Source organism: Lemur catta, chromosome 1 (genome assembly GCF_020740605.2).
Source record: "Lemur catta isolate mLemCat1 chromosome 1, mLemCat1.pri, whole genome shotgun sequence".
Taxonomy (NCBI): Eukaryota; Metazoa; Chordata; class Mammalia; order Primates; family Lemuridae; genus Lemur; species Lemur catta.
The window spans coordinates 142,685,413-142,708,060 of record NC_059128.1 but is presented as its reverse complement, the minus strand read 5'-3'; the positions used below and the strand labels follow the sequence as shown (position 1 = coordinate 142,708,060).

Genomic DNA, 22,648 nt, shown 5'->3' with positions numbered 1-22,648 from the left:
TTTGGAACCTGAAAATTTTTAAAACACATAAAAGTAGAGAGAATAGTAAAACCAACCCCTGTATACCTACCACCCAACTTTAACACTTATCAGCATTTTATCAATCTTTTGTATCTCTTTTTGTCTATTCTCCCACAATTTTTTTTTCCAAGAGTATTTTAAAACAAACCCCAGATGTCATAGTTCATCCTTAAATGCTTCACTGTGGATCTCTGACTGTAACAACTTCCTTTCTAACATAACCACAAAACCATTATCACAAGGAACAAAATGCAAGCCCCAGGCCTTATGATCACTTAATACCAGCAGAGCGAGGACCCAGGATAGAGTCACCGGAGCACTTTTCCGTGCAGTGTCTGCACACTTTAAGAAAGATGTGCTGTTGGCACGAGCAGATGTCACAACTCCTCCCATGGAGTAAACCTGGGGACAATCACCTGCAGGATGGCATAGAGCAGTTCCCACAGTGTGATCTGGGACCAGCAGCAGCATCGTCACCTGGGAACTTGCTAGAAATGCCGATTCTTCGGCCCACCCCAGGAACCCTGAATCAGACGCTGGGGGTGGGGGTGGGACTCGGCGTTGTGTATTCTAATGAGCATCGCAGGTGACTTTGGGTTTGGCCCATAGAAAACAGACCTGTGCTTTACCCACAGAAAAGAGTCAATGAAATGTGTTGTATGTCATTAGGCAGTACTTAGATTATCTCTAAGATTCTGCAGTAAATAGATTTGACTCTCTTTATAATGCCAGCGTGTGCCTACTTTGTCTTGCTTCAAATCTCTCCCATGAAAATGCTTCTGACAAGGACCCTGAATTAATGCCATTCACAGCCACATAAAAGCCCTGGGGATTAGAAATTATAATTTCTCTCTTCATAATTCCTGTGACTGGGCTCTTTCAGATCGACCATGAGAAAGGATGGAGTATGATGATGGTGGTTTCCTATTGACCTCTGGCGTTGGCTAGTTCGTGATGAAAATTCATGAGATTCGCCTAAATGGGCTTATTTTCCATGCCCAAGGAGCGGGTTGATCCTTAGTGTGGTCACTCACCCAGAAGCCCAGTTCCTGACCCGACGTCCACTCATGAACTGCCAGACAGGACGTGTGACCCAATGCATGTTCCACTACCTGTTTTTTTAGAAAAAGTTTACTGGGAACACTTCCAGAGTAATAGCTCTAGAAAATAAAACCCTCTTTTTAGTAGAGGAGGAGGAAAAAACTCCACAGTTACTGACCAAAATCCCAAAGCAGCATGACACTGTTTCGTTTCTCCTGACTGTGAGTCGGGGCTCATCCTGCCGGGCACAGTGGTGTCCCCAGCAGGGCCCTCGGAGTCACGGGCCGTACTCCAGGGACAATGAAGAGCACAAGGAAAGAGATTGGGAGTGGACCAAAAAAGGGAAGAATCTGACCTACTTTCCTAATGAGAAGCATGTATCTCTTCCTCCTGTTTCCCTTCGTCCTCGCCCACTTGGCCGGGGTGGCAGCGAACTGCGGGGGCTGCCCTGCTTTGGGGGAGGCCGAGTCTTCTCATGCCGTCCCCCTGTGAGCACTGGTGGTCCCATGCAAGATGACCCTCTCATGCGCCCCTAGAAAAATGCACCAATCACTCCTTCTCCACCCACCGACTCTGCTCTGTCTCGCAGGCCCCCAGGGGACCCGGGAGGCTCTCTTCACTCCTAAAGCCCCACATTTTTGAGTAAGAAGCTGTGTCCTCCTTGGAAGTCACATAATACCAATGAAAGTGGGCTCTAGAGCAGGACAGAATCAATGACTGACAATATTCCTGAGCCCCACTTCCAGGCCTGTTAACTAGGAACAATTAATTCCACAATCACAGAGTCATGGTCAGGATTAAGTGATATCACATACGCACGGTGCCTGGCACACAGTAGGTGGTCAGTGCCTACTATTCTCACCCTCTTCCCCTTCAGAAGTAGCTTCTTATACTCTTTGTCTATCCTGAAAGACACCTTACAGAGAAAAAATATTCTTTGATAACACACAGTTCATGTTTTGTCATCATGGCTTTCTCTATACTCCTGAAAGCTTAATAAAAAACAAAGAAGTGTTTGGAAAGGACAGACACAGAATAATGAACATTCGTAACAAGGAGTTCAATATATATATATATGACATACATATATCAATATATTTCTATAAAGAGCAATCTTTATAAAGTAGAATGGAGTCGGTATCTGTCCAAAGCCCCCTGAAATGACACGCAGAATCTTGCACGTTAAGTGCATATGTATATTTTTTTCTGAAGGAAGGGTTTGTAGCTGTCACCACACGCCCCAAGGAGTCAAAAGAGAGTTAAGAACCCTGCCTGTAAGTGCTATTAAATAGTCCCCCGTTTGATTCTACCTTGTGATGACAAAGCACTTTAAATATAGCGCATAAAGGTTGAAGAGAACAAAACATGTGTCCTTAGTTTTGTCCTGGAACATGAATGTGAGTCACAAATAAACATTCTCCTCCTAGACAACCACATGGGGAACAAAGGAAGCCAACTGCTATGGAAAGTGTGCAAAGGTGACAAGATTTGGACACAAAGAACCATGCTCAAGGGCGTCAGCTGGAGGCTGCACCCTTTGGGTGGATGGACAGAGGGATTCCTGGGCTGTTTCCTGCCGTCCCTGGCTTTGGCTGCTGCGGCAGAAAAACAGCGCGCACCTGGTGCTTTCACGAAAGGACTTCCCGACACACACGGCCTGCTCAGTTCCTCTGCGGAGAGAGGCTAAACTGGCTGTTTGTTTATGTAACCTGCTCACCTGGGATCCAACCAGGCAATTTTTTTAAATATATGGCAGCCAAAGGTACTGTGGATAATTGCGCGACTCTCCTCTGATGGCAGCGTGAAGGCCGACGTCGAGTGCCCCAGGCGAGGACGGAGAGACCAGCAGAGCCGAGGCAGTGAGGATAAAAGGGAATTTGGCTAAATACCTTCACCAGCCTCTTACTACATACAGTTTTCTTATTGAAAACATATTCTTCGATAACACAGAGTTTACGTTTTGTCATAATGGTGACCGTTTTCTTATTGAAAAGGGTTTTTCTTTCCCCTACACTGACATTTGGCATTTTAAATCCTTTTGGAAAATATCGTCATATAGACAGGACAGCAACATTTAGCGTAGAATAATAATGCAAATTTACAGCCAAAGGGGTTCAAATTCAACTCTAGTATTTTACAGTTAAATGCTGTTTGCCCAGGTTTCTTAGAAAAGTAGCTTTCTTCGCTACTTATTTGGTGTTTTCTTCCTAAAATAATAACATTCCTGAGGCTCAGTTTTCCACATTTGATTGACATCCCAAGGGAGACTATGCATGAAAACGAGTGTTCACTAGCTCACCAGCAAGCACCAGCCTAAGCGCAATTAACCCCCGAAAATACGCACAGCCCTTCCTGCAGTCGCTAGTGTCCACTGAAGACCTCAGACACTCGCTGCTCAAAGCGCTTGAAACTGAACAGAACGGAAGCCCAGCGAAAGCAGTGTTAGAGCAGCCAAGGAGTATGAGAGGTCGAGAGACTTCTGCTACATTCCTTTACATTTTCCTCTTGCACGCAGGCGGAACGCAATCTAACAATTGAATCAGGCTGGGCAGCCTTTTATAGGTTCAGCCTTACAGCATTTTCCTTTCTGATTATTCAAAACTGCCAACTCTACACATCCACTAGGATGACTGCTACCAAAAAAGAAAAAAAAAAAAAAAAGAAGGTAACAAGTGTTGGCAAGGATATGGAGAAACTGGAACCCGTGTACGTTGTGGGTGGGAATGTCAGATGGTGCAGGCACGATGGAAGATGGTATAGGATTCCTCAAAAAATTAAAAATAAAATTAGTATATGATCTGGCAATTCCACTTCTATATATAGACCCAAAAGAACTGGAAGCAGGATGTAGAAAAGGTATTTGTGTACCCATGAGCACAGCAGCATTAGTCACTAGATCCAAGAGGTGGAAACAACCCAAGTACCCATTCATGGATAAATGATAAACAAGATGTGGTCTATACATACAGTGGACTCCAACTCAGCCTTAAAAAAAAAAAAAAAAAAAAAGGGATTTTGATACACACTACAACATGAATGAACCTTGAGGACATTACACTAAGTGAAATAAACCAGGCACAAAAAGACAAGTATCTTATGATTCCACTTATATCATGTATCTAAAGTATTAAAATTCACTGAGACAGAAAGTAGAATGGTGGCTGCCAGGGCTGGAGAGAGAGGAGATGGGGAGTACGTGTTTAATGGGTACAGAGTCTCAGTTTGGGGAGATGGAAAAGTTCAGGAGGCTGGTGGTGCAACAATGGGAATATACTTAACACTACTGAACACTTAGAAATGGTTAACATGGTAAATTGTATGTTATGTGGTTTTTCACCACAATTTAAAATTAAAAATAATTTTGCATTGCCAACCCTAAGGTCTGCAAGGGTGGTGACAATGTCTTAGATATTAATATCTTTAGATCCTAGGCGCCTAGCACAGCGCCAGAAACATGGTGAGAGCTCACGACAGGCTCGCTGAGCACGGAGCACGAGAATGCTGGAACAAACACATCAGCATGTGGTTGGGCAGATGGTAGAGGAGCCCTTCGAGAGAATGGAAGTGTCTCATCCTGAAAGTGTCTGGGTGGGTGCAGGAGATGCTCTTGTGTGTGACCTGTGTCACATACTGGGACCCGCCTCTGGGTTCAGCCACAGCTGTGGTGGACCGTGTCATACACACAGGGTGACAACAAACCGGGACAACAGGAAAAAGGAAGAAACACAGTGAGGTCTCCCAGGAAACAGCAGGCTGCTCACCAGGCTAACAAAGAGAAGGTCCAAACCTTGCACCACTCTGAAGGGTTTACGAACGACAGCTGATGTCAGAACAAAGAAGATAACTCGGGTTTTCATACTCACATTAAAAATCAAAAGGAAACCAACTCTGGGCCAAATGATTCATACCTGAATAATTTCTGTGCTGAGCAATGCTGGAAACCCTCAGAACAACCAGATAGTTTCCTGGCAAATTTACAGAGATTTCACGGAGGCCAAACAGGGTCGTGCCCTTCCAGCTGCTGAGTGGACCCTGGATCTGGGGCAAGAATGTAGCAATTGGGGCTTAACCATCCGTCACAATGCAGCCCTTTAATGGGGGGTGGTTTGCTAGACTTAGCAAGTCACAATACAGGATGCCCAGTTACATCCAAATTTCAGATAAACAATGAATATTTTTTTAGTATAAGTATGTCCCAAATATTGCATGGGACATATTGTTTACCCGAAATTCAAATGACACTGGGCATCCTACATTTCACCTGGCAACCCTAGCAAAGGCGGATTGGATTTATCTAGAGCTAGATTTTTGCAACCAAAGTCTTCTGGAACCAAAGTGAATTATTAATTCTGTCTTCTAATCCCTCCTTCATAACAACATGAGAGCCAAATCCAAGATCTGGCAAAATTCACCAATGCACGCCAGGAGAGCGCTGAAAACCTAATAGCACTCTCATAACCAGCAGTTACTTATTCCTTAGTTCAAGGAACAAATACCTATTATGCACTCATTCTATGCCAGGCACCACATCAGGTGCCTAAGACTACAACCCTGGGAGGGCCTGCTGAGCAAGATGAGTCATGATGTTAGCAGACCAAAGAAAAACATAATAAAACTTTAAAATAGATTCAAGTCAATTCCTTATTGGGCATCTACTGAAATACAAGACACTGTGCTAGTGGAAAACATTTGGAGGCCAAGGGGACTTGAATTCGCAGCATATGCAGCTGGTCACCAACCTATTCTCAAAGACAGGTACAGCGTCAAGCCAACCCCTCTCCAATATGAAAGGCCATAAAGCTGTGTTTCGAGTGGTTCTCTTCTTTCTAATTTAGCTTCCTTAGTTCTTCTGATTTTCTGAAGATCCAAGTTTCATAGGAAGCTTAAGTAGGGGTGATAAGATTAAAAAGCAAGCCATGAATTGAGTTCCAAGTACTCTTATCGTTTGCCTTGCTAGACACCTAAAGGACTCACACAAAACTGCTGGAGAACACACCGAACTTGCTTCCAGGGCACGAGGGAGGTGGATTCTAACAACCTACAATGTAATTTTTTCATTTTATTTTTAATCCAAGTGAAAGTCACAGAACATAAAATGTACCATTTTAAGGTGCACAGACCAGTGGCATTTAGTGCATTCACAATGCTGTGCAACTACCACCTCTAGTAAATTCCAAAACATTTTTATCACCCCCAGAGAAACTCTGCAACTATTAAGTGGTTATTCCCTGCTCCTCCCTCCCCCAGCCCCAGGCGACCACCAATCTGCTTTCTGTCTCCATGGATTTGCCTATTCTGGACATGTCAACTAAATGAAATCATATAATATGTGACCTTCTGTGTCTGGCCTCTTTCACTCGGCATAATGTTCTCAAGGCTCACCCAGGTTGTAACATGTTATCAGCACTTCATTCCTCTCTATGCCCGGACAATAATCCATTGTACATATGCACGTACTACAATTTGGTTATATATTTACCTGCTGATGGGCATTTGGGTTATTTCCACCTTTGGCTATTGTGAATACTGCTACTATGAACATTCCTGTGCAAGTATTTGGGAACCTGTTTTCAATCATTTTGGGTATATACCCAGAGGAATTGCTGGATCAAATGGTTTAACTTTGTAAAGTCCCTCAAAATGTTTTCCACGGCAGCTGCACCACTTGACATTCCCATCAGCAATATGTGAGGGGCTGAATTTCTCCACATCCTCATCAATGCTTGTAATCTTCCTTTTTTTCCCCCCTCATTATAGTCATGCTAGTGGGTGTGAAGTGGTATCTCAACGTGGTTTTGATTTGCATTTTCCTACTGACTAATGGTGTTAGGTGTCTTTTCTTATGCTTTTTGGCCACTCGTATATCTTCTTTGGAAGAAAGGCTATTCAAGTCCTTTGCCCATATTTTAATTGGACTCTTTATCCTTTTGTGGTTGAGTTGTAAGAATTCTTTGTATATTCTGGACACTAGACTCTTACAAGATACATGATTTGCAATTTTTTTCTCCCATTCCGTAGGTTGTCTTTTTAGTAAATTGATACTCTTTTTTCTGTGATTTTGAGTGTGAGGCACTTGCCAATGATGAACCAGACGGTGGGAGAATGTGAAAACCATTACAAAGGTCTCCTCATTCTTGGAACTAAAATTTCCTTTTAATGTTAGGTCGGGGTGAGGTCACATGAGTCCCTCAGTTTTGACAGAGATGAGGAACTGTGATTACCCAGGAATCCCCACTGGGGGAGTTGGAAACAGACTCACCAGACCAAGGAAAGAATTTTAGGGAAGAAAGGGGTAGGAACGAAAGCCAAATAATGCTAGAAAACAAGAAGTCGCAGTGTAGACCCCAAACTTCGCTGCATGTTGGAATCACACGAGGATCTTTAAAAAAATACCAAGAACTGGTTCCATCTGCAGCTATTCTGATTTCATTGGCATGGGTGAGACTTGAGCAACAGAGTTATAAAAGCTCCCTGGGGGATTATAATGTGCAGCAAAGTTTGGGAACCACCGAGCTCAGCAATGGAGCTGTGTCCACCAGTGAGGACGAAGGCTGACGCTCAGCGGCCCGGGGAAGGGGTGATCCCACAAGCCCAAGAAGCCACGGTGGAACCACATTAATTTGATAAGCTCTTTTTTGACACCAAAACGTCCTGAATGATCACATTGCCTGCTCCAAGAGCAGATGGGATACGAATTTAAAGCACCGAGGCTGCATCACAAAGACTGCTCCGTGGGGATGGCCTGTTGGTGCTTCTCCACCTCTGGTTTCCATGTTGATGAGCAGAAGCTGGAGGTGGGAGGAGGTATTTCTGCCACCTATGTGGGTAATTCTACGGTGGCCTGGATCTGACGGCACAAACACGGTGGAAAAGAGGAATACTACACATTTTAATAACGATCCAAAGTCAGTATTCTGAAGGCCCCATGAAATTGAAGAGTGATCTTGTTTGCTTCTGTAGGTCAAGATCCTGACACAGTTGATGTCCCTAAATTCCACTGGAAAGTCCAAAGTGATGGTTTCCCACCTGTACTAAGAATCAGAATCGCCTGAGGTGTTTTAAAAAATATAGCTGTCCTAAATCTATAGGGACAGAAGGTGAATGAGTGCTTGCCTGGGGCTGGGGTGGGAACAGGGAATGACTGCAGATGGGTACAAGGATCTCTCTGGGGTGACACAAATGTTCTAACATTGGATTGTGATGATGGTCGCACAACTCTGCAAATGTACTAAAAGTCATCAAATTATACACTTAAAATGAGTAAATTTTATGGTATATAAATTAAACCTCAATAAAACTTCTTTTAAAAGCAAGGAACAGCTGGGCATGGTGGCTCACGTCTGTAATCCCAGTACTCTGGGAGGCCAAGGCAGGAGGATTGCTTGAGGCCAGGAGTTCAAGATCAACCTGGGCAATCAATAGTGAGACCCTGTCTCTACAAAAAGTAAAAGTTAAAAAAAAGAAAAAGGAATATAAAAGATAAACCAGGAAAGTCATATAACTATACCTGGCTATTGAGTGGTAGGAAAAATATTCAGCATTATTCTTTAACTTTACAAATAATTTAAAAATTTCAAAAGCACTCATACATTTTTAAGTTTTTAATGTAAATTTACAGAATATCACACCCAAAAGTACAGCTGCCTAGTCCGCATCCAAAAAAAATTCTGATTCACTTTCTGGGGTAAGATTGGGGTGTCCGGAATTCTTTCTAAACCGCTCAGTCACTACAGAGTATCACCAGGTTTGAGCGCCGTTGAGGTAACGTCTACAGGGGAATAAAAGAAGTAAGATATCTTATCTCTCACTTTATTTATCTCATTCTATTTTACCTCGAGTCCTCGGGGGTCTTGTCATAAATGAAAATTTCCTGCCCCCCAAAATCGGCATCCTGGCAAAGGCAGTAATTTAGGTGCCAGGGGTAAGAGAGTAGGAAGTTCGTGAGATTTTAAGAGAGAGAGTTGAGTGACCTGCCTTGAACCAATCACACAGTTGGAAAATCTGTCTAAGTGTCCACCTTTGGAAGCTCATTCACCCCAGGTATGTCCCAGAAAGGTGTTCATTTCAAACTCTGTCCCACCGAGCTCACGAAGCATCCGAATATTTCACAGGAGTGACCGTAGGGAGATAGGCGAGAGAGGAAGTCCTGGCTCTCCTATATACCAATTTCTAATCCTTTAGCTTTTGTACCTGTGTTAACTGCTTTAATAATCAGAGATTATAGTGCTTTGGCTTCCAAATTACATCTCACAGAATTGGCGTTTACACTGGGAAGGAGCCCATTCATTTACAGTTCCATAGATGTGGGTCCAATCCTGATGCACCAGACAAGTGAACTAAGGCAAAGGTAAATTATATTGTTTTTCATCTTTTTTTATTTTTATATTTAATGAGGGAGACACTTGGGATTTGAACTCACACCCTCAGTAGTTTAAAATCTTCTATTTAGTGAGGAGGTGGGACAGCACAAGTTCCAAAGGTGTGAACTTGGAATCAGACAGACCTATGCTTAAATTCTGTTTCTATCCATACGTAAATATGAGACCTTGCCCATATTACTGAACCTCTGTCAACCTTAGCTTCTTCATACACAAAATGGGGATTTAAAAAAATGACCTACAAGAGCTGTTATAAAGATGAATGAGATCATAGTACATCCAAAGTGCTTTGTCTAATATGCAGCACACAGAGTATTCCTTATCTAGAGTTGTTATCTCTAACAATGAAAATGGGTCTCGAGTGGTCAGAGGTTTGCTTACACAAATTCCAGAAGTCTGATTTCTTAACTACAGCCAGATCTGCCCGAGGAATGTCCTGGCTTGGGCCACAGCCACGCAAGGACAGCTCATGTTCTGGTGCAAGCCCAATTCTGGTTTGATCTCTACCCTAGATTTCTTCTGGCAACACGCGGTGATGTCCAGACAAAATCACAACACCCTGTGCTTCGGGCTGCTGGGCAACCCCACCACAGGGACAGTAACAGCTGGGCTCTGAACCACGGGAATGGGGACGGCAGGAATGGAATCGGCCCACTGCACCTGCCTCTGGGAGATGCTTGTGAAATCTCCATGTTCTGGACAGCAAAGTTTCTACTTTGGTATAAAGAGCTAGGAAAACAATTTTCTTAAAAATAAACAGATCCCGAGAGATCAATGGTCTGGAAAAATTCCTCTGAGATGCTAGCGGGCCCTGAATATAAACACTAAGCAACTTTTTGGCCAACCACTGTAATTCCTACGCCCTCCAAACCTAACACACACAGTCACACACACACCCCACAACACGTACACTGCTCTGAAGGGTCACAGTGGCTCTGAAAAGTAGGCAAAATGCACATTTCGTTACTGTGCATGACCACGCTCAGCACCCCCTCCTGCCACATTACTGAACGCTGTGCATCACCCCAGACACACGTCACAGATGCTCCGCCTCCTTCCTCCTGTTAGAAAACTTTCCTATAGTGGCGCATAGGAAAATTCCCCTCTAAATTACGATTAGAGAGAAATAAAATTTTAAAACATTCTTTGTCATTTTTATGTGTGTGTTTTCTTTTCTTCTGTAATCTGAAGACACTCAATTTGCCATCGACTGTTTAAAAGGCACCGTGTTAAATATCAAGCAGACAAGGTTACGCACGCAGAGACCTGCCTTCAAAGGCACTTATGCTCTTATCAGATCGGCTTTAAAAAATATATATAAGGTGATGATAATAACCATAGCAGGTGGTGGCTCATGCCTTTAATCCCAGCACTTTGGGAGGCCCAGGCAGGAGGATCGCTTGAGGCCAGGAGTTCAAGGCTGCAGTGACCTATGATCACACCACTGCACTCCCACCTGGGCGACAGAGTGAGATCCCAACTCTAAAAGCATAATAATAATGATGATAACAATTATTAAACTCTTACAATGACCCTGGGAGGTAGTTATCATCTCTGTTTTCCAGATGTAGAGGCTGAGTCTTACAGGCTTTTAATAATTCTTTTCAAGGTTATAGTTAATAACTGAACTACAACCCACTAACCATATGACTGCCACCTACACAAGAATTGCGTCTTGTATCTCATGCCATTTCTAAATTCCAGAGACCTTGACGATATTTTTGCTTTTTCCGTTACATCTTGATTGAGAATGACAAGCTCAGTGTTTGGAGACAACACAGAATAAATGACCAGCATCTCCCATGGAGCCAGGAAACAGTCTTTGAGGGTGACAACTTCTCCCATACAAGGTCATTAACTCAACTGTTGCTTTAGAAAGAATATAACATACTGCTGACTGTTTAAAAACAGATTTTTAGAAAATGACCCCATATTCCCACACTCCTAATATAAAATGGTTATTTGTATAACTTTCTAGTTTTTTTCACTCCATATTTAACAAAGTTGACACATTTAATATTATAGCATATGTACAATTTCATCTTTTTCTCCCTGTCACATGCTGAATTGTCTTATAAGGGTAATTTACTAATCTCCCCGTTATCGTTGACTATTAGGCTGATGGAATGTCTTTGCTACTACAAATATTAGTAAAGAAGTTTATACATATAATATAGCCAATATTTTAGATATTTTACCTAAGATAGATCCCTAGACGTGGTATTATTGTGTCAGTAATTAGAGCCTGGCACTTTAAAAAAATAATAATAATAAAGTGCAAGGCATGTCTTTGCTTGGTTGCTGTCTTCCCAATTCCAAGCCTCTGTGGAGGGGTGCCCTCCCTCACAGACGTCCCTGGAGCCAAGGCCCGGCTCTGTGTCCCCACGGAAGCTGCAGTGGACCTGGCATCAGCACTCACCTTCCCCTCGTCCACTGCCCTTCTGCCGGCTGTTCTGCAGGGGCAGCACCTGCAGCGACGCGATGCCCGACTGCTCCAGAATGTTCACCTCCACCGACAGCCTCCCGGCCAGCTGCTGGGGCCGCACGCTGACCACGTGCTCGTACTTCCCAAGGCGCCTCTGCAAAAGCTCTTCGTAACTTAGGAAGAAGGCGGCTTTGTCCTTGCTGGGAATCACCAAAGAGGCCCTGAACACTTCAGTCCCCTTCTCCCTGTAAGGAAGAACAAAGGGGCCCCAGGGAGGGTTCAGAGCAGGACAGAGCCAGGTTCCCTCCGTCCCCCTCAGGGCATCGGCCACACTCTCTCCACCGGCTTCCAGGGAGACCAGTGGGCACAGCAGGGAGTCCTGAGAAAGGAAACAGAAAAATCAGTCCTGGAAGAAGTAAAGACCTGCACTGGAGGAAGTCGCCAAGGGTCGGGGAACACTGAATAGGAAAGACTTCAAAGACGACTGACCCCTTCACCTCTCCCCGGGACAGACCGAGGGGACAATCCAAAGAGAGGACACTTAAGGCCATGAACCACTAGAAGACAGAGCTTTGCAGTCAGGATATGAACTGCGTTCTTCGCTCTACAGGGGTGGCCAAATGAATGCCGACACTTTACGTAACTTTAAAATAGCCAGTATGTTAGGTTTGTACACCTTGGTTAAGTTTGGTGGGCGTGTTTAGGAGGAAAGGTACGGAATAAACGACTGCAAAGCTTTATAAAAAGACAAACTATTCTGAACACTTTCACCATATTCACCAAAGGAATAAGCATGAGGGTGACTGTTAGGGGGTAAGACAATCTCAAAGGTTTCTAGAAAACTTGGGGAGATTCGGTAGAGCAAGAACTCTACAGCTCAGAACATGCAGGAAGAGGCTGCAGCAAAGGAGAGAGCCAACTGTCTCCTCTGAATCCAGCAGGACACAACCAGGTGGAAGTGACAAAGGGACCAAGTCCATATATGCATTCACGACTAAGACAATAGGCTTCCTACACTTCTCTTGTGTCCCAGAGACACAAGTATCGAGATGGAAAAGTTTCATTGAGCACTGAGCAGAATAAATGAAAAGACTGATGCCTAAAGGCATTATCATAAAACTTCAGAATATCAGATAGAGAAAACATGGAAAAAGAATATTAGACCACATGAGATGCATCATCAATAAGACTGGATGTTACAAGACATTGGAGCAATGCCTCAATGTCAGAGTTCAGAAGGAGAATTATTTTGACTTTACATTTCATACACAACCAAAATATTAATCGAGGTCTCAGAACGTTTACCTCTTATGCATCCATTCTGAGAAAGTTACTTCAGTATAAACTTAAGCCAAGCAAAGGTGAAAACCAAGAAAGAGGAAAATGTGGAATATAGCAATAACAAAACCTACCCAGAAGAAAATGAAAAGAAACACCTGGGGAAAAGTTTTGCAACAAGGCTGCAAAACAATGATGATATTTCATGGATTTGGAGACAACCTTGTTTTAACAGCTCTAAAATCAGAATGTCTTCCCAACAGTGATGTCTTTCAATATCAGGGGTGATACAGATGCCGTTGCTTGCAGAAATTTGGTCATAATTATTTGTCTTGTCATCATTTCAAATGAGTTATGTGTCTTGCTAAATGTTAATAGTGACAAAATTAAATTTGATCTCATGAGAAAGAAGAAAGGCAATGGGAAACTCCAAGAAAAACAGAAACTTAGAAGGTGTGATCTAACTAAACTAAACTATGGCATGACTCTGAATAATTGTGATAAAGACTGCTTGGGACACACCTGTAGTCTAACAAAGTTAAGTTTTAATAACTAGCTGCAGCAAGGGAGACCACATACCAGAGGCACCATGAAGCATCTCACCAAACAAAGGAAGAGACAGGCTTATTATATGATTGGGAAAAGAGCAGAGTGGAGGTAAAAGTTAAAGGAAATGGTGTTTGGACAGGCTGAAAGCAAAGCATGGCTGTGTTTAAAGCTGTTAATATCAGTTAGACTGAGAAATAGACTCAAGGTTATGTGTCCTTAGTAAATACGACATTAAGATAAGTGTGGAATTCTGTGTCTGAAACCCCCTTATCTGAAGCTCTGGACCTAGGCTGATTTTCTGCAGCAAAGTGAACCTTTGGCTCAAGCCTTCCAGACAAGAGTGAGATGTCCAACAGCAAAGTTTCTGACAGTTTAAGATTTTAGAGAACTAGCTTTCTCAAAGCTATGTCCTTTTATGAATCAGGTGTACAGGTTCACATCATTTTATCTAGATTCAAAGATCACTTTTCTGCAAAGGTTATGGAGCCCTTCATGTCAGGCTAATTGCGAGGGAAATGCAATCTTCGTGCACTGCATGGCTCTGCAGTTAATGTTGTTTACACAGCTCTTAAAAAGCTAACGCTATTTATTGGTTGTCAATGTTTAGATTCAGTTTAGAGACAAAACAGAGAATACAAGTATTGTCACAGATCAGAATTTCAATGTTAATAACTATGATAATACCAAATAAATGGTTAGGTAACAAAAGAGAGGTACAAAAAATGGGACAGGAGAGGCAGAGTGAAGGTTAAGAGAGGGAATGTTATCATTTAAGACAGTAAAGACCATCCAAGATGGCCTCAACACTGATTAACAGATGGAAGAAAAAATAAAATAATACGAAAATTTGGAATACAGAGGGAAAGTAGGAGTATTATAAATTTGCTAAATCCTCTTTCTCCACAGCAGAGAGTCAACAGATAATGTCTTATTTTTATCAAGAAATCAGGCTGGGCATGGTGGTGTCCATTTGGGAGGCCGAGGCAGGAGGATCACTTGAGCCCAGGAGTTTGAGGTTGCTGTGAGCTATGATGACACCACGGCACTCTACCCAGGGTGACAGAGCAACACTGTCCACTCCCAGAAAAAGAAAGAGAAAAATAATTGAAGGTTGAGAAGAGAACAAGATGAGGAGGCAAAGGGATGGAAAACACACCACTTTGCTTAAGTGGATTTTTAATTCCTTAATCAAATAATACTTACCCATTATCTTCTGCGGTTTTATTCCGTTTCTCTTTCACCCTGTCACCATCCTTCTTTTCTCTCTCTATAATTTCACCCCGATATACCTCGTCTCCAATAAGCCTGAAACACAAGAGACCGAGCTGTGTTACCAGCGAGCAGTTCCAAGACAAACTCAGACACGGATCTTATAACCATGACAACCCTAGAAAATATTTTTATTTGCCTCTTGGGTATGCAGAAAGAACGCATTCCGGACGAGGGCACTACCCAGGAATCATTCACTTCAGCCCAGGGCAATGTGCAGCAGGTCCAAATGGTGAGACCCAGCCCTCGGTGCCCGTCATCCTGCAGGAGACAATCACAAGATCGGCTCAAACTTCCATGAGGATTCACCATCTTGAATCTTGCCCAGACCAAAAATGAAACCCAACACATACCCTGTTTTGCGTATCTTTACCTCTTGGATCAGAAGAGGAAAGATATCCAATGCAGAGTGTCAGAGGTCTCGTGGCACCTCATGGCTCCAGTCTCAACTCAACCTTCCTGACTGCACTGCCTGACAAAGCCCCTCTCAGTCTGACTTGTCATCTGTATAACAGTCACGATTGTCTGAAATTATTTTATTTACTATTTTGTTTACTAATTTATTGACCATTTCTCCCCACTGGAATTTCTACAGCAGAGTGACATTGTCTTTTTTTTTCTCCCTGAGACAGGGTCTCACTCTGTGGCCCAGGCTAGGGTGTAGCACCATCAGCCTTGCTCAGTGCAGCCTCAAACTCCTGGGCTCAAGTGATGCTCCTGCCTCAGCCTCCTGAGTAGCTGGGACTACAGGTGCACAACACCATGCCCAGCTAATTTTTTTGAAAATTTTTGTAGAGACGAGGTCTCAGATGTTGCTCAGGCTGGTCTTGAACTCCTGGCCTCAGGAGATCCTCCTGACTTGGCCTCTCAAAGTGTTGGGATTACAGGCGTGTGAGCCACCTCGCCCAGCCAACATTGTCTTTTCCATAGAAATATATCAATCCCCTTGAAGAGTAGCAAGCCTGTAATGGACACTCGTTTGTTGGAGGGAAGGAGGGAAGAAAAGAAAGAGGAAAGGATGGAGGAAAGAAGAGAGGAATGAAATGAAAGAAGAGAGAATGGAAAGGAGGAATGAAGAAAGGAAGGAAGGAAGGACAGGAAGGAGGGAGAGACGAAGGAACGAATGAGTCAGCCTTCCACCCATACACCATCTACCAGGACACGAATTCCCCCAGCCGAAAGCCTGTGGCCCTCACATCATCCCAGGCTCCCCCGACCGCCCCACATGGAAATCTTCATCTCCGACCAACGCGTCACCTACATCGTGAAGTTGGTGATGAAAGCGGCCGCCGGAATTTGCATCTGAAACTCAACTTCCTGGTCCTCCGAGGCTCTGTTGAGCAGCCTGCAGGCAACCGTGGTGAAGGCATAACGGGAAATGATGGTGGACTTCACCGAGAATTCCGTCATCAAAGGCTTGGTTTTCTGTAGGAATGAAACCACACAGTATTCTCAGCGATGCATGAAAGCCTGATTCGAACTTTAGGGGTAGGTGAGGCTCTTTTTACCTACGATGGAAATAATCCTCAATTTGGGAGCCTGTGGCCTGCGATTCCCTTCTCCTTTCCGCGTGTTGTCCTGAATTCCCACTCACTCCCTTCACTTGTGAAACAACCGATTCATAACATACAAGCAAACCTTTAACACAGTGACGATTTCCAATTAAACGGAAAATACACATCGCTTAAGCAATGCAATTAATCACTAGAATTTTAGAAGTAAATTTTGTGACAGATATCGTTCTTTTAACAAAAGTTATCACTTTTAGATCACATTTGCAGGACCGCTGAATGGATCAAAACATCAGAACACGCCTAAAGAAATTCTCTTATTTTAAAATCGGTCTCAATATCCACTTAGAGAAACGATGCCCTAGGGATTCCCCACCTGGTTTGCAGCCAGCTTAGCGTGAGACATGAATCAATACTAAACTCAACAAAGCACTGGGGGAATCCGAACCCAGAAGAAGGAAAGCCTAAGTCTGTGCTCCTCAAATTTATCCCCAAATCTCTGTTCAGGGCAGAGTAGCTAGAGGGTGTAAATTTAAAAGCCTGTTAAAACCATTCAGGGTTTCTTCCAGCCTTTGCAACATGCTACATCTGGCGACAGCTGGTAGCAGAAGGCTAAAGGAGGAAGGAACATTCCTGAGAAAAGCCCCGAATAACAGAGCCATTATCTCACTCCAGGGACTGGCCAAGGAATTGATATGCATGTTACAGGCTGACTATGTTCTCCCAAAATTCGTATGTTGCAGCCCTAACCCCCTAATGTGATGACATTTGGAGATGGGGGCCTTTGGAAGGTTATTAGGGTTAGATGAGGTCATGGCGGTGCGTCCTATGATGGGATTAGTGCCCTTATCAAAGGAGACACAGACAGCTCTCTCTCTCCACGCACACGCAGCTAGAAAGACCACATGAGCACACCATCGGCGAGCCACGACAGGAGCCCTCCCCAGAAACCAAACCCTGCAGAACCTTGACCTTGGACTTCCAGCCTCCAAAACTGTGAGACAGCACATTTCTGTTGTTTAAGCCACACAGAGGCTATGGAAGCCCAAGCAGACAGACTAAGGCAAGACATTACCCCATTACAGTCTTGGGACGGATACTTGAAGTACATGTTTTATTCCCACTTCATAGACGGAAGGAAGTCGAGCTCAGTGAGAGCAAATATTGCTCCAAAGCCTGCCTAGCCACTCTCTGTGGACTCATCCTACTCATCCTCCCGTGCTCACCCCCCAGCCCAGCCTCTGGCACACAGCAGGTGCTCAATAAATGTTGACTATAACCAACTTACTCTAATAGGACCCTACTCCCTCCTATGGTGACTGTAGGATACCTGGGCAATGTTTATTTCAATCCTTATCTATTTTATTAATGTATTTACATCCCTGGGCTGTAATTATTTTAAAAGCAAACAGAAGGTGATGATCTGTTGATATCAAGGCCTGTTGCTCCTGTGACATCCAATGGTGATCACAAACCCTGTGTCACAAGGGTGACCACAGAGGGCTCTTCTATTTAAACCAAATATTTACTGAAAAACGTTTGAGTCCAAGGATGCTCTGCACAGCAAATCACCAAAAGCTTAAAGTGTGTCTCATACAAAAGAGATATTTTATGCACCGTCTTAGAGAAGTAGCTGTAAATACAAAGCATGTCTGAGAGAGGCTCAAACCCCCACGAGAGGGTGAGCACAGGTACCAGAGAAAGAACACAGTACGGGCAGGTGCTCCACGCACAGGTGTCAGGACCCTTCATCCTTGTGACAGGCTGTGGCCGAACCTCCAGTCTTGGTGACTCTAAAAATCCAAAGACAGATAGGAACAGCTGAGGGAAAATGTCAGGGTATGTGTAGCTTTCTCAGAAAGCAGGAAGGGATAAACATACAGAGTGTGGTTAAGAAAAGATCAAGTGGAAAAAAAATATGAGCATATTTGAAAGATTTTTGACTAAAAGAGAAGAAAACTCTCCAAATTTGGTCCAAGAAGGAATTATTTGAAAGCAGCGGTTCTCAAAGTGTGGGCCCCGGACTGGCAGCCTCCGCTTCACCTGGAAACTTGGTAGAGATTCTCAGACTCCATCCCAAACCCACAGAATCAGAGACTCAAAGGATGGGCCCAGCTATCTGTGACCTAACAAGCCCTCCATGTAATCCTAGCACTATGGGAAGCAGAGGCGGGAGGATCACTTGAGGTCAGGAGTTCGAGACCAGCCTCAGCAAGAGTGAGACCCCATCTCTACTAAAGATAGAAAAAATTAGCCAGGTGTGGTGGCACCTATAGTCCCAGCTACTGGGGAGGCTGAGGCAGGAGGATCACTTGAGCCCAGGAGTTTGAGGTTACTGTGAGCTAGGCTGACACCACGGCACTCTAGCCTGGGTGACAGCAAGACTGTCTCAAAAAAAACAAAAACAAGCCCTCCAAGTGATTCTGGTGGATGCTCAAGTTTGAGAACCACTATTTTAAAGTCATTTAACGAGGTGACCTTTTTCCATATATTTCCTCATCTGTCAATGGAGGGGGCTTGAATAAGTCAGCAAAATCACAGCCACATCTGAGACCCACAGATCTAAGGCAAAGCCAAAACTAAGGGATAACACCTTCGGGTTTAGGAAACTATTTCTGAATTCAGAAATTGGATTGTACAATATTCTTTGATGAAAATCTAGTCTCTTTAGGACAAAACCTATCTCTCTTCCCAGAAGTAATCTGGATTAAAAAGAGATGCCAGTTACAGTTTAACCAAATGCTTCTGTTAAATGATCTCATTAAAAAACATTTAATACATTTCAGTCAAGGTGATGAGGATTAGGCTGAGGATGGTAATGACAATGATCTTAACAGCTCGGCAACCTGTTGGGTTTTTTAAAAGTTGAATTTGTATCACATCATCTTTCAAAGAAAGAACCCTGAGATGCATAAAAGCATGAATTGAAACGAGGTGTTTACTTTGATCTGTGTTATTTCTGGAAAGCAGTTTTCTGCCTAAATTACCCAGTATTACATATATTCTTTTATCTCCAAATCTGAGCTGGTGGACAAAAACTGGTCCATGCTTTGCCCTTGAGAATTTGTGAAAAGTCTAAAATATCACTGCACACTGCTTTGGTGTCTATAGATGCATTGGAAAGTACGTGAACTCAAAAAATATCAGCTATTCTCAGCTTTATCATTCTTCAGCTTAAAGTTTAAACTAGTTTTTAAAAAATTATCAAGTGACATATGCACATGGTAAAAACTTCAACATTACACTGAATAGAAAATGAAAAGTATATGAGAGTCTCCCTCCCACGCTGTTTCACAGTTCTGCTTCCCAGAGACAATATTTAACAGTTTTTGTATATCCCTCCATAAATATATACTGTGCTGATGACTTTAATTTCACCTAATGTTCATCTTTCTTTTTCTGTCTACATTCTGGGTATCTCATGCTGCTTAACACATCACTCTAAAAATTCAGTGGTTTAAAACAGTCTCATTCATCATACTTTTCCTCAGGGCTGGCTGGTGTCTGTCCCTCTCATGTTGACCCAGAGCCTCTCGATGTGGTTCTTCCAAATGAGCAGGTGGAGGCCAACTCGCAGCACAGGGACCACACACGTGAGTCAGACTGGCCACCTGGGAGTCACAGACGTTACCAGTCACCTGGTAGCTTTCCCAGCAGTGAGGTGGAGGTCACATCCTCTTTTATGCCCTAACCTCCAAAATCACATAGCACCACTGCCATCGTCCTCCGCTGGTCAAAACAGTCACAAAAGCGCACTCAGTTTCACAGGCAGAGGGCATGGACCCTGTCTCCATGGGCGGGGTGGAGGGTCAAAAACGCCACCACCTTTGGAAAACACAACCTGCCACTGAACAAAAAGATCTACCTTCATCTTGTTTAAATTGCTGCATAGTATGAATTGCAAAGGTAAAATATAAATAAAAAGAGCCTCTGGAGTCCAGTCCCCTCGCTTTCCCACATAAGCTAAAGCCACCGACTGCGGGACTCTCCCAGGTTACACAGGTGGTCAATCCGGGGTGGCATCGAAGGACCCTGATGTCCAATCCTGCCTCTTTCCTCAAAGGATTCCAGCAACAAGCTGGCTGCTCGGGGCTTCTCACAGTGATGGTTGCTAGACCACCACCAAAATATAGAGCTTCGAAAGCACACTACACATAACTCAGTCTTTGCTGCTGATTCAAAAGTTACTTAGGAACCTCAGTTACCAACCTCTAAACCGTAAACACTGATGACACAGGACGTTAACCGGAATCTATCCTGCCTATAGCCCTGTTCTGATACATTCCCAAAGTTCTTCTTATCAACTTGTCTCTTAACGCTCTTATATAAAAGAGTACTAAGGGGAGAAGGACGTATTATGTTTACATCTTGGATAAGCAGAAGTTTCCAGCTCTGACTGCACAGCACTGCAAATACCATGCAGCCCCTTCAGTAAGATAGCTCTCGGCCGGTACTGTTTTTAAAGTAATGGAAAATCTTCTTCACTTGGTACATTTGAGACTATGTTTGATGTCATGTTGATTTGTTCTTATTTATAAGGAATAATTGTATTTAATTTGAAATGTGAAAATTAGAAGGCACCCAACACCATATTAAGTTTATTACAGTATTTTCTGATCCCTTAAATTAAGGTTATGGCAGACGGGGGCGGAGAGGGGATGGGTGTATACATACACGAGTGCGGTGCGCACCGTCTGGGCGACGGACACGCTTGAAGCTCTGACTCGGGGGTTAGGGGGCCAAGGGCAATATACGTAACCTAAACTTTTATACCCCCATAATATGCTGAAATAAAAAAAAATGATTATGGATGTATCAGAATTTCCCACAATAGTACATGAAAAATATGAAGCATAGTTTATGGGCCCAAGAGACAGGCTGAAAAAAGTTTCAAGGAACTGTTTTAGTTTTTCTGTTTCTGCCCAGTTATTATTCTCCTGGGAGCCCCTGCTGTTAGTGACACGCCACAGCCCTCTGTTAGAGCACCCTCGGTCTAGAATCCACTAGGATCAATTTGGTATAAAAGTCCACGCCCTGCCCAACAGTCACCAGCCGCTTACCCTACCCCTACTAGATTATAATCATGTGGAGAACAGAAACCAGGACTACTACTTCTTCTTCTTTTTTGTTTTCACCCACAGCTCCCGGGATAGATAAAAACTCAAAAATAAAATCATTTATGGAATTGAATTTTCTGAATCTAAACAATGAAAGAAAATGATATATATATACCAAAAAAGGAAATGTAGTAAACTAGAATTTATGAAGCACTATTATAGATTAAATTCTATGAAGGTTTGAGAAGAAATATTATACGTGGTTCCTTCTCTCAAGGAATTTATAATCAGGTTGGGAAGACAGTGCAAAAAATAAAGCAACATACAAAGATACAGGGAGCGAGGTATAGCTATCAAGAGAGGACAGGGAGAGAGTGGATGGATGGATGGATGGATGGATAAGTAGATAGATGGACAAATACCTTTACTATAAGATATTCCAGAGTTCAGAAGAAAGATAAATCAGTGAAGTCTGTAAAAGTCAGAAAAGATTTTAAAACAGATGCAGTATTTATAAGCGGTGAAAGAGAACAGAAAGAACATTCTAAGAACGCCGAAGACATGGCAGTGGGAATGAAGCACAGCACATTCTGGAACAACAACTAGAAAGGAAGACACAACATGAGAATAATATTGGACAGGCAGGTGACATCGTCAGGGAACAGAGGACTCTAAAACAACAAGCGAGAACTGTGCACGGCAGAGGTTTGTGAAAACGTGTCATGAAGGAAGGATATAAAGCAGTTGCCTCAATTTTTCCCTGTGCACAGTTCTTAAAAATCCAACATGCTTTCCATATTTATATTTAAATAATAATTTGGTTTTGGGATGTCAATTGGAAAAAAAGGCAAAAAAAAAAAAAAGGAGTCTTCCTGTGACATAATGTAATTTCTTCATTATTTTTTCCTACAAAGACAGAACAGATGGAAAAGTATTTGAGGCAGGGAGTGTCTTAATTAGCTGCTCAAGGGACCAAAGGTTTTTGTATGAGTCATGTGAGTCACTTAAAATCAAGCCACCCAGAGGATGTCCTGAATTGCCCAAGATGCCATCTGGAATGTGACGGAGGAACCTTTGGGGGGATTTGCCAGAACTCGGGCCTCAGCACCTCTTCCTAGA

General features: G+C 43.2%; 1 protein-coding gene across 1 annotated transcript in view; it reads right to left on the bottom strand.

The window, feature by feature from the left end:
* Positions 1 to 22,648, bottom strand: part of ITIH5 (inter-alpha-trypsin inhibitor heavy chain 5) — a 66,845-nt gene that overhangs the window by 33,315 nt on the left and 10,882 nt on the right. Inside the window, exons 3-5 of the mRNA XM_045536201.1 lie at positions 16,223 to 16,386; positions 14,896 to 14,997; positions 11,860 to 12,110 (exon numbers count right to left, since the gene is read on the bottom strand). Coding sequence (XP_045392157.1) covers positions 11,860 to 12,110; positions 14,896 to 14,997; positions 16,223 to 16,386 — 517 coding nt within the window. The remainder of the gene's footprint in view (positions 1 to 11,859; positions 12,111 to 14,895; positions 14,998 to 16,222; positions 16,387 to 22,648) is intronic.